The 12,000-nt window shown below is 42.0% G+C and overlaps 1 protein-coding gene across 1 annotated transcript in view; it reads left to right on the top strand.

The window, feature by feature from the left end:
- Nucleotides 1-11,102: 11,102 nt before the first annotated feature.
- The window catches only part of RGS4 (regulator of G protein signaling 4), a 19,602-nt gene continuing 18,704 nt past the window's right edge, over nucleotides 11,103-12,000 (top strand). Inside the window, exon 1 of the mRNA XM_073593281.1 lies at nucleotides 11,103-11,379. Coding sequence (XP_073449382.1) covers nucleotides 11,213-11,379 — 167 coding nt within the window. The 5' untranslated portion in view covers nucleotides 11,103-11,212. The remainder of the gene's footprint in view (nucleotides 11,380-12,000) is intronic.

The following is a 12,000-nucleotide window of genomic DNA, read 5'->3' as shown; positions in this document are numbered from 1 at the left end:
AGAATATAGTGCATATGTTGTCACAGTAAAAGCTGTCATTTTGATTTAATAAAAGAATATTGACATCAGCAATGTACTCTGTTATTTGTAATGCTATTTTGATGGCAACAATTTGTTTCTTAAAAAATGGAAAACAAACTAAAATTTAAAAGTACAAAAAACAACCTTCAAAGGAAAACCGCTATGAGAAAAAAGGACAGGCTGCCACTGCTGATTTCCCCTTTCAAAAATGGCAATTGCCTAGCTTTCTTTCTAATTGTTTTTTCCAATCATTAAGGGCCAATTCTACACAGAGTGGTCTGTTGTGGTGCATTTAATGCACAAGCTTTAAAGCCTAAGTTTATTTAATTTCTTTTTTAATCTGCAAGGTGTGCAAGTGCTTACATTCAATCAGGTGTATTATAGCCTCCAGCAATAAAAAGTACTCTATGAATGGAGGAGATGGATCTAGCACTCATCTGCCCATTCTCAGTTCATAAAACACATTATACCGTTTAGCGTTTTTAGTCTACCCTAACGTATTATACATCTTTTTTTTTGGGACATATACTGTTTTAATTTGGCAGCAGATCTGGATACCTTTCGTGTCTTTAATTTTTAATTGGGAATAGTAAAATAATTTCAGGAAAAAAAAATCTTATAATTTTTACCAACACAAAATGTACCTCCACCTCTGTATATTTACTGCAAAATATAATTAACAAATTCTGCTGAATGCTAACTGTATTTTTTTTTCTTACTAGGGAGGTTTGGATCTGGTCAGTGAGGACCTAATTCAAATCCCCCATACAGTTGTACAGCAATAGATCAGAAATAGATCACTTTAGCAGTGATCTACTGCTGTAGGGAGAGGCTAAGCTGAGCTGCAGCAGCTCTGCCTGATCCTCTGTACCATCAGGAAGTACTGTGACATCACTTGTGACATCACTACACTCCTAATGTAAACACAATGAAGAAACAATCTTTAGAGGGATCAGAAGCCCAGGAGATGATTGTTACTGACAGCTGACCATTTTAGCACTAGTGGTGGCTAAGCCTGAAGAAATTGTTGAGTCCTGGTGCCATTTTAGAGCAGGGCTGAGACAAATAGCCATTTTCCCTATGTAAAAACTATCTGCGCTCACATTTAACATTTTTAGCCAGGATGCAGCATACAGGACTTTTAGTGCACTTTCAGAAAACACATCAAAATGTGAAACTTAATAGAAAGTCAATGGAACTTTGGGTAAAACACGCTTAATTTGCAAATACACCCACGCTGTGGCCACATGCAGCAGTGTGATACTGGCCGTAAATATATATATATATATATATATATATATATATATATATATTTATTTATTTATTTTACACTTTAAATGGATACCAGTGGAAAAAAATAAGGTAGAGGAGCAAAAAAAAAAAAAAGGGGATGCCTTTTTTCTTTTTTTTTGTTCTTTCTCTTGAAAGACTGGGGTGATTTACTAAAGGCAAATAGACTGTGCATTTTTGAAAGTGCAGTTGCTCCAGAGCTTAGTAAATGAGGTAAAGTTTCACTTTACAATAAACAACCAATCACATGCAAGGAAATGAGATAAACAGCATTTTTGCTTGCACATGATTGGGTGATGGAAGCCATTAGAGCTCTCCTCATTTACTTGGCTCTAGAGCAACTGCACTTACAGAGTGCAATAGCACTTTCAAAAGTCCATTTGCCTTTAGTAAATCAACCCCATTGTCTCTCTCTTTTTCTCTCTCTGTCATCTACCTAAAATTACTATGTAATTTATATGTATTAATTTATATGTATTTACTATGAATTTATTTTCCCCTAAATGAAAAATAAGGAATATGGTGTACCTAGGGTACTTGACACTTGAAGCTGATTGTGTTTATAATATGACAAAATTATATTTAGAAATCATAAAAGGAAAAATAATAATGACAAGAAAAGAAATACATGCAGTGAATATTGTAGTTTCCATTAATTTGGTGGTTGGTGGAGAATGCCCCCTTAGATTAGTGGTAAGTGAAAAAGATCCACATTACATTGGAAAATGCTACCTTACAGTGGTTGACAGCAGAAAAGTGCCCCCTGACTTCAGTGATCACTGGAAAAGTGTCTGCTTACAGTGGTGGTTAAGGGTTAAAAAGAGCCTGTACATTGGTGTTTAGTGGAAAAGCAAATTCTTAAGATAGTGGCTGGTGAAAACGTGCTCCCTTGAATTGCTGGTCAGTAGGGGATGGCTCCTTAAATTAGTGGTCAGTGAAAAAGTGCCACATTGCATAGGTTAGCATTGAGCAAGTGCCCCCTTACTGTACTGGTCACTGGTAAAGTGTCTGCTTTTTATTGGTGGTTATTGTAGTGGTTATTGATGGTAAAGGAGATCCTTTGCATTGGTGGTCAGTGGAAAAATACATCCTTATGCCCTGTACACGCGATAGGATTTTCCCGACGGAACATGTTCGATGGGAGCTTGTTGTCGGAAATTCCAACCGTGTGTAGGCTCCATTGGACATTTTCCATCAGAATTTCCGACACACAAAATGTGAGATCTGGATCTCAAATTTTCCGACAACAAAATCCGTGGTCGTAAATTCCGACGCACAAAGTTCCACGCATGCTCGGAATCAAGCAGAAGAGCTGCATGGGCTATAGAAATTCATTTTTTTCGGCTTGTCGTATGTGTTGTACGTCACCGCGTTCTTGAGGTTCGGAATTTCCGACAAGATTTGTGTGACCGTGTGTATGCAAGACAACATCCATCGGAAAAAAACATGGATTTTGTTGTTGGAAAATCCTATCGTATGTACAGGGCATAACATTAGTGGTTAGTGGAAAAGTGCTTCCTTGAATTGGTCGTTAGTGAAAAAAGTCCCAGATTGCATAGGAGGTCAAAGAGAAAGAGCCTACAGTGGGGGTCAATTTAGTGCTGATTAAATGTGGTGGTCAGTGAGAGAGCTGCCCCTTACAAGGGTAGTCAGTAAAAACAAATGACTTGTTATAGTAGTGGTACAATGAAAAAATGCCCTGTAACATTGGTGGTTAGCAATGGCGTTGCTATGGGGGGGCGGGGGGTGGTGACAACGGGGCTGGCGCCGCTACACAGTGCACTATATTGCTTGCAGCTAGCAGTTCGAGCAGGGCACCCAGCCGTGCGGGGGAGGCTGCCTGTATCACTCCAGTCAGGCTAAGCTGTCACTCGAGACCTCCAATATCTCTCGAGGTAGCCAGAGTTGGTGGGCGGAGCTGGGGTGTGGCTGTCTCTTCCACTCCTCCCTCAGACTCCTTCACTCTGGCTGATCCCGCAGCTGAAGAAGGAGAAAGAGGCGAGGACACAGAAGCCCCGCTCAGGTGTCTGTCTTCATCTGCAAGCATGCTGTAAGTTGCTCTGTAAGCTGTAAGTCCTAACCTGCCCTATAGCCCCCCATTGCCAATATACCACCCCAAACTGCCCTATACACCCCTTAACTGCCACTATACCACCGTAAACTGCCCTATACCACCCCCAAACTGCCAATATACCACCACAAACTGCCCTATTCACCTCCAAACTGCCAATATACCACCCCAAACTGCCCTATACCACCCCCAAACTGCCAATATACCACCCCAAACTGCCCTATACCACCCCCAAACTGCCAATATACCACCCCAAACTGCCCTATACCACCCCAAACTGCCAATATACCACCCCAAACTGCCCTATACACCCCAAACTTCCAATATACCACCCCAAACTGCCCTCATACACCCCCAAACTGCCAATATACCACCCCAAACTGCCCTATACCACCCCCAGACAGCCAATATACCACCCCAAACTGCCCTATACCACCCCAAACTACCTTAAACCACCCCAAATCACCCCCAAACTGCCAATATACCACCTAAACTGCCCTATACCACCCCAAACTGCCAATATACCACCCCAAACTGCCAATATACCACTCCAAACTGCCCTATACCACCCCAAAATGCCAATATACCACCCCAACCTGCCATATACCACCCCAGCCTGCCCTATACCACCCCAAACTGCCAATATATTACCCCAAATTATATCACCCAAACTGCCAAATACCATCCTAACCTGTCCTATACCACCCCAACCTGCCCTATACCACCCCAACCTGCCCTATACCACCTTAACCTGCCCTATACCACCCCAACCTGCCCTATACCACCCTAACCTGCCACTATACCGCCCTATCTTGCCACTATACCACCCTAGCCTGCCACTATAACATCCTACACTACCTTACCCTGCCACTATACCACCCTATACTATCATTTACAAGGGCCAGTTTGGGGTGCACCCCATGACCGTGCGCGGCCTGCAGGGCGCTGGGCAGCCTAGACAGGAGAGGGGGTGACACCATGTTTTACCGCACCAGGTGACACCGACCCTAGTGACGCCACTAGCGGTTAGTGGAAAAATACCCCATAACATTGGGAGGTCAATGGGAAGAATTTGTAGCCAATGGAAAGAAAGTCCACCTTAACGACAGCAATAATTATCATTGATGTCAGTGAGGATCCAATGGTCCCAAACACCTGGCTCTCCCGGGTGACATTGGTGCCAAAACTATGCAGTCTTTTTCACGATGGAGTATATTCTGTCTGTTCTATGATCAAGGAACCACAATCTACCTCTGAGCAACTTGACGATCTAAGAGAACCATATTTAAGAAAGGCTGCTTTTAGTAGAATCATTTCTGTTATTATAAATTTCATGACTTTTATGTAATGTTTTTTCACCTATCATCAGCAGAAATTTGTTGGCTGCTCGATTATATAAATTATCAATTGGAATTGGCTTTCTAGTACTAATGTAACATGAACTACTTTATGCCTTATTAAGGCTGATTCATCTACATTGGAGGAAAGGAGCACAAAACTGGAGTTGTTGTTAATAGGTACAGGTCAGGTTCACCTTTTGCTTAATGGAAATATTAAGAAGAATTCTGAAAATGGAAGATAACATTTTTGTGGTTTTGTGCTTATTTTATTGTCTCCATTGTCTTTGTAAACCATTTGTTTCTGAAAAGGCCATGTGTCAAGCTGAGACTGACTGAGACTAGGGGAAACGCCATCATTCTGGATGGCTAAACCCATGTTCAGTCCAATTCATGCGTTGAATCTTAAAGTGGTTGTAAACCCTTACATATACCCAGTGAAGTGACTGATACACAGAGATGAAACAAATCCACCTACATACTATCTGTCTATCTGCGGTCTTCTCTACATCTGTTTACCGCTTGCAGACCAGCCGCCATCATCATACTGCGGCAGGTTGGCACGATCCCGCGAGCCGTCGTAGCTATACGTTGGCTCCTTAAAGCGGGATAGCAGGTGCGCGCGCCGCCATACTGCGGGGGTGCCGATGCTCGTGGCCGACTGTATATACCACCCCAAACTGCCCTATACCACCCCAGCCTGCCCTATACCACCCCATACTACCAATATACCACCCCAAATGACCCTATATCACCCAAACTGCCATATACCACCCTAACCTGTCCTATACCACCCCAACCTGCACTATACTACCCCAACCTGCCCTACACCACCCTAACCTGCCACTATACCACCCTAGCCTGCCACTATAACACCCTCTGCTACCCTACCCTGCCACTATACCACTCTATACTATCATTTACAAGGGCCAGTTTGGGGTGCACCCTGTGACCATGTGCTGCCTGCAGGGCGCTGGGCAGCCTAGACAGGAGAGGGGGTGACACCATGTTTTACTGCCCGAGGTGACACCAACCCTAGTGACGCCACTGGTGGTTAGTGGAAAAATACCCCATAACATTGGGAGGTCAATGGGAAGAATTTGTAGTCAATGGAAAGAAAATCCACCTTAACGACAGCAATAATTGTCATTGGTGTCAGTGAGGATCCACTGGTCCCAAACACCTGGCTCTCCCGGGTGACATTGGTGCCAAAACTATGCAGTCTTTTTCACGATGGAGTATATTCTGTCTGTTCTATGATCAAGGAACCACAATCTACCTCTGAGCAACTTGACGATCTAAGAGAACCATATTTAAGAAAGTCTGCTTTTAGTAGAATCATTTCTGTTATTATAAATTTCATGACTTTTATGTAATGTTTTTTCACCTATCATCAGCAGAAATTTGTTGGCTGTTCAATTATATAAATGATCAATTAGAATTGGCTTTATAGTACTAATGTAACATGAACTACTTTATGCCTTATTAAGGCTGATTCATCTACATTGGAGGAAAGGAGCACAAAACTGGAGTTATTGTCAATAGGTACAGGTCAGGTTCACCTTTTGCGTAATGGAAAAATTAAGAAGAATTCTGAAAATGGAAGATAAAATGTTTTGTGGTTTTGTGCTTATTTTATTGTATCTGTTTTTAATATATTGGCTCCATTGTCTTTGTAAACCATTTGTTTCTGAAAATGTATAAAACTGTCATGTGTCAAGCTGAGAATGACTGAGACTAGGGGAAACGCCATCATTTTGGATGGCTAGACCCATGTTCAGTCCAATTCATGCGTTGAATCTTAAAGTGCTTATAAACCCTTACATATACCTAGTGAATTGACTGATACACAGAGATGAAACAAATCTCCTACATACTATTTGTCTATCTGCGGTTTTCTCTACATCTGTTTAAGCGCTTGCTGACCAGCCCCATGCTCGTGGCCGATGGTCGCGACGACCGCCGGCCACGAGCGATCGCGGGCACGAGAGGCAGAACAGGGACGTGTGTAAACACACAAATCCCTGTTCTGTTCTGTGAGGAGAGACAGATCGTGAGTTCCTAATAGCTAGGAATCACGATCCGTCACTTCCTCTAGATCAGTCCCTTCCCTCTACAGTTAGAAACACAAACAGGGAACACAATTAACCCTTTGATCGCCCCCTAGTGTTAACCCCTTCCCCGCCAGTGACATTTTTACAGTAATCAGTGCATTTTTATAGCACCGATTGCTGTATAAATGCCAATGGTCCCGAAAACATGTCAAAAGTGTCCGATGTGTCCGCCAAAATGTCGCAGTCCCGATAAAAATCGCAGGTCGCCGCCATTACTAGTAAAAAAATAAAAAGGAAACTAATGCAGTGACCACATCTAAGAATTGGTAAACTGCAAGAAATAAATGTTTGTATTTGGATTTAGATACACTTTAATGATTGGTAAGCTGCAATATATTATGAGACGGCTGCTCCTCTTCCTGTACACTTGGCTCCTGAATTGTTAGACTATAATGTTTCTAGCTCTATGACATTTGTATTTATGATCTTTTGGGCCAGATGGGACTGGTGCTCTATCAGAGAAGTTATTGTGCCCTTTATATGATTGTAATAAAATTATGCGCTTTTAAGTGTCTCTGTGAGTCTCCTTTTTCCTCTGGGGTTGTGGTTGGCACCATAAAGTTTTTAAATCTCTTTTCTGTTTTATCTCAGCTTAACCACTTGCGGATTACCCACCCGCAATATACTGCGGGCGAGCAGCCGCTGAAGGCAAAGCGATGTACCCATATTTTGCTGCCTACTTCTATGGTCAGGGCACTCATGCGTGCCCCCCTGCCCGGCTGGTAAACAACACAGAGCTCTGTAAGAAGGATCTGTCAGTTTCAGGGATGAGAAAATGAGAGATCAGTTAAAAAAAAAGCAGCACACTTTACACACTTTACCATAGTTAGTCACATATTTAAAACCTTGATCGTCCTAGATGTTAAAGCGGAGCTCCACCTAAAAGGGGAAGGTCAACCTGTCTGCCTCCTCCCCCTTCACTGCCACGTTTAGCACCTTTTGGGGGAAGGGGGAGCGGCTACCTGGTTTTTGAAGTTCGGCTCCCCCCTCCTTCCCCCCTACAGTCGGCCCTTTCACAAAGCGCAGCGCAGTTCGCACATGCGCAGAAGGAAACAGTTTCCCTTGGCCAAGATAGCGGCATCAGCACTCAAGAGCCGATTCAAAAATTGACTCAGGTGAGGACATCGCTGGTTGCCTGGGCAGGTAAGTAGTAAAATAGTAAAAGTCAACAGCTTCACTTTTGTAGCTGCTGACTTTTAAATTTCTTTTTTGGGGGGGGGGGGGGGCGGAACTCCTCTTTAACTTCCCTTCCTTTCCCAGTCAGTGTAATTAGTACTGTGACAGTGTAAAGTATTAGCACTGATCATATATTGATGTCACTGGTAATGTCAGTGGCAGTTAATTAGTTCCCCCCAGCTTCAGTTAGTGTCAGATTGTTCACCGCAATATTGTTATCCCATTATAAGTTGTTGATTGTGGCCATTAGTAGTATAAAAAAAAAATCAAAAAATTTAAATTCCAGTATATATACCATAGTTTGCAGGCATTTTAACGTTCATGCAAACCAATTAATATACACTTAGTCGAATTTTGTTTTCTATCAAAAACATGTAGTAGAATACGTTTTGGACAAAATTTATTTATTTTATTTCAATTTTTTTTTTTATTGGATATGTTTTATAGCAGAAAGTAAAAAATATTGTTTTTTTTTTCCAAAATGTTTGGTCTTTTTTTAGTTTATACAACTAAATTTGTTTATACAATAGCTCCCAAGTGTCCTTGATTCCAAGGGACTGTCCCCGATTTGGAACAAAGTCCCTCTGACCCTTTTTCCTCCATGTTTATCCCTCAGTTTGGTCTGATCTATATAGTTGTATATAAAATGCACTTTTTACCTTTCAAAAAGTGTTTCCCAGTACTAAACCTCTCATCCAATTTCTAAATGGCTGCATTTGTAAATTCCAGAAGCCAGTATAAAGGAATAGTGGTGGTAAAAAATCACTTGTGGGTTTAACTAATCATTTTTTTTGTATAATTCTCCTTTAAGGGGGCGTGACTGGGGCGTGACCTATGCCTACATACTTTTACTAATAGGTGTCCCTAGTACCCTTGTCAAAAAGTTGGGAGGTATGGTTTAAAAAAAAAAAACATTGGTGATCAAATACCACAAAAAGAAATCTCTATTTGTGTAAAAAAATTTTATAAATTTAGTTTGGGTACAGCATTGCAGTTTAAGCTGCACAGTGTTGAATAGCCAAAAAATGCCCTGATCATGAAGGGGGTACAATCGTCCGGAGCTCAAGAGGCTAATATTAGGACGGGGTGCCATATACTGTAGACTATATTACCAAAAGTATTGGGACGACTGCCTTTACATGCACATGAACTTTTTAATAGCATCCCAGTCTCAGTCCGTAGTATTCAATATTGAGTTGGCCCACCCTTTGCAGCTATAACAACTTCAACTCTTCTGTCCACAAGGTTTAGGAATGTGTCTATTGGAATGTTTGACCATTCTTTCAGAAGCACATTTGTGAGGTCAGGCACTGATGTTGGACACTCTAATTCATCTCAAAGGTCTTCTATCGGGTTGAAGTCAGGACTCTGTGCAGGTCAGTTAAGTTCCTGCACCCCAAACTCACTCATCCATGTCTTTATGGACCTTGCTTTGTGCACTGGTGCACAGTCTTGTTGGAACAGGAAGGGGCCAACTCTAAACAGTTCCCACAAAGTTGGGAGCATGAAATTGTCCAAAATGTCTTGGTATGCTGACGCCTTAAGAGTTCCCTTCACTGAAATTAAGGGGCCAAGTCCAACCCATGAAAAACAACCCCACATCATAATCCCCCCCACCACCAAATTTTTTGGACCAGTGCACAAAGCAAGGTCCCTAAAGATATGGATGAGCGAGTTTGAGGTGGAGGAACATGACTGGCAAGCTAAGTCCTGACCTCAACCTGATAGAGCACCTTTGGGATGAATTAGAGCGGAGACTGTGAGCCAGGACTTCTCATCCAACATCAGTGCGTGACCTCACAAATGCGCCTCTGGAAGAATGGTCAAACATTCCCATAGACATACTCCTAAACCTTGTGGACAGCCTTCCCAGAAGAGTTAAAGTTGTTATAGCTGCAAAGGGTGGGCCAACTCAATATTGAACCCTACGGACTAAGACTGGGATGTTATTAAAGTTCATGTGCGTGTAAAGGCAGGAGATATCTATAGATAGATAGAAATAGATCTATAGATAGAAATAGATATCTATATCTATTTACATAAATATATCTATATATGTATATAAACACGGTTAAGGTAATAGTCAGACAGTAGAAATTGTCTTCTTCAGGGCTTTAGTCTCTCAATATCTGACTGAATACCTAGTGTTAACAAACAATATAGTCAATACACAATACAAAGAAATCAGCAAGAACCATGTTAATATACATATTCATGCAAAACCCCCTATCCCATGGAAGAAGGGGAATGGGGAAAGGGAAGGGAAAAACAAAGCAAAAGGAAAAAAAACAAAAGAAAAAAAACAGATGGTGGAATTTTTTTTATTTTTTTGACAGGGGTTATAACCCTCCCTTAAGGTGGATACACACTATACAACTTTTGTTGTTCGATTTCCTTTAGATTTACCTTCAACTATGTAGTGCAAGGGCCTGTCTGATTGCATACAAATTATAAGTGTTTAGGTTTGACCTCATATTATATGGTTTTGGTAAATCTAAAGGAGATTGTATCGTGTGTATCCAACTTTACTCTACCAAAATGAAATATAAAAATGTTTGCCATTCGTTCTACTTTAAAATAGCGCAGTGCTACTTTAAAGAAAACAATGCCCTGGTCATTTTTTGAGGGTACAATTGTCTAGAGCTCAAGTGGTTAATATTAGGATGTGGCACTATATATAGCAAACTGTGCTTTTTACCTCTTATTTTGCAATATATTATATTTCTGTTTTGGGTTTATTAGCACTTTAGTAGTCATACTAGTATAAAAAAAAAAAAAATGGGTTTAATATCACTTTAACAATCTGAAACTTTCTGTTTGGTCAATAAGTAAAGTCCCCGAATCAGGGATTAGTAGCCCCCTTTTCTCCCCCAATGTAGTAGAGCGGATGGTGTTCCCATAAAAGTCTTTGTGTAGGATAAAGATTTGCAGACTTTGCTATAGATCATCATCCCTGCTCTGCTCTCTGTCTCCCTCTCCTCCTCCTCCTCCTCACACGTCAACACTTGCTGATTTTTCCTGGTACACTCAGAGGAGGGGAATAAAAAAAGAGAGCAGGGAGGGATGATGATGATGGAGGAAGGAGGGAGGGATGATGCTGGCAGGGAGGGTGGCGGAGTACTCCGCGCAGATCAGGGGGCGGCTGTGATTGGCTGCTGCCCGCCTCTGTGTCCTGTTGTTTGAGGCTATAAAAAGATGAGAGGATGGGAGGCAGCAGCAGCCAAGCAGTGACAAGCTGGACAATCACATCCAGTGACATAGAAGACAAGCACAAGAGCAATTCTCTCCGTGTCTGGGAACCCGACCTCACCGCCAGGATGTGCAAAGGACTAGCCGGGGTCACCTCCTTCCCTGCCACCTGCCTGAAGAGGTGAGGCTGCGGTGTCACCGCATATGACAGCTGAGATCCGCAGAGCGGGGAGCGGGGTGCGGGGAGAGGGGAGAGGGGAGCGGGGTGCGGGGAGCGGGAAGAGGGGCTTCATCAGTACAGGGCTAGGCTCAGCATCTATCACCTCTATGGGGGCTCGGGGGTAAGAGGAGTGTGCAGAGGACTGCAGAGCATTGCACCCAGCTGCCATTCACTCAACATCATGGGCTCTGTGCCCAATAGGCTTCATTCACCTGTAAAGGTGCCCACCACATCATTTTGTTGCAGCCAGCTACAGGACCATTGGATTACTATGATGTCATTTTTTTTTTATTTGCTGTATTACTGGCTATTACTGCAGTGTATTATATATACTATACTATAATATATATATATATATAATATATGTATATATATATATATATATATATATATATATATATATATATATATATATATATTTATACAAATCTCTCTCTCTCTCTCTCTCTCTTCTCCCGCTCTCTTCTATCTCGCTCTTCTCCCTCTCTCTCTCTCTCTCTCTCTCTCTCTCTCTCTCTCTCTCTCTCTCTCTCTCTCTCTCTCCCTTTCTCGCTCTCTCTCTCTTTCTCTCTCTCTCTCTCT

Source organism: Aquarana catesbeiana, linkage group LG07 (assembly GCF_042186555.1).
Source record: "Aquarana catesbeiana isolate 2022-GZ linkage group LG07, ASM4218655v1, whole genome shotgun sequence".
Lineage (NCBI taxonomy): Eukaryota > Metazoa > Chordata > Amphibia > Anura > Ranidae > Aquarana > Aquarana catesbeiana.
This window is presented reverse-complemented; position numbering and strand designations above follow the sequence as displayed.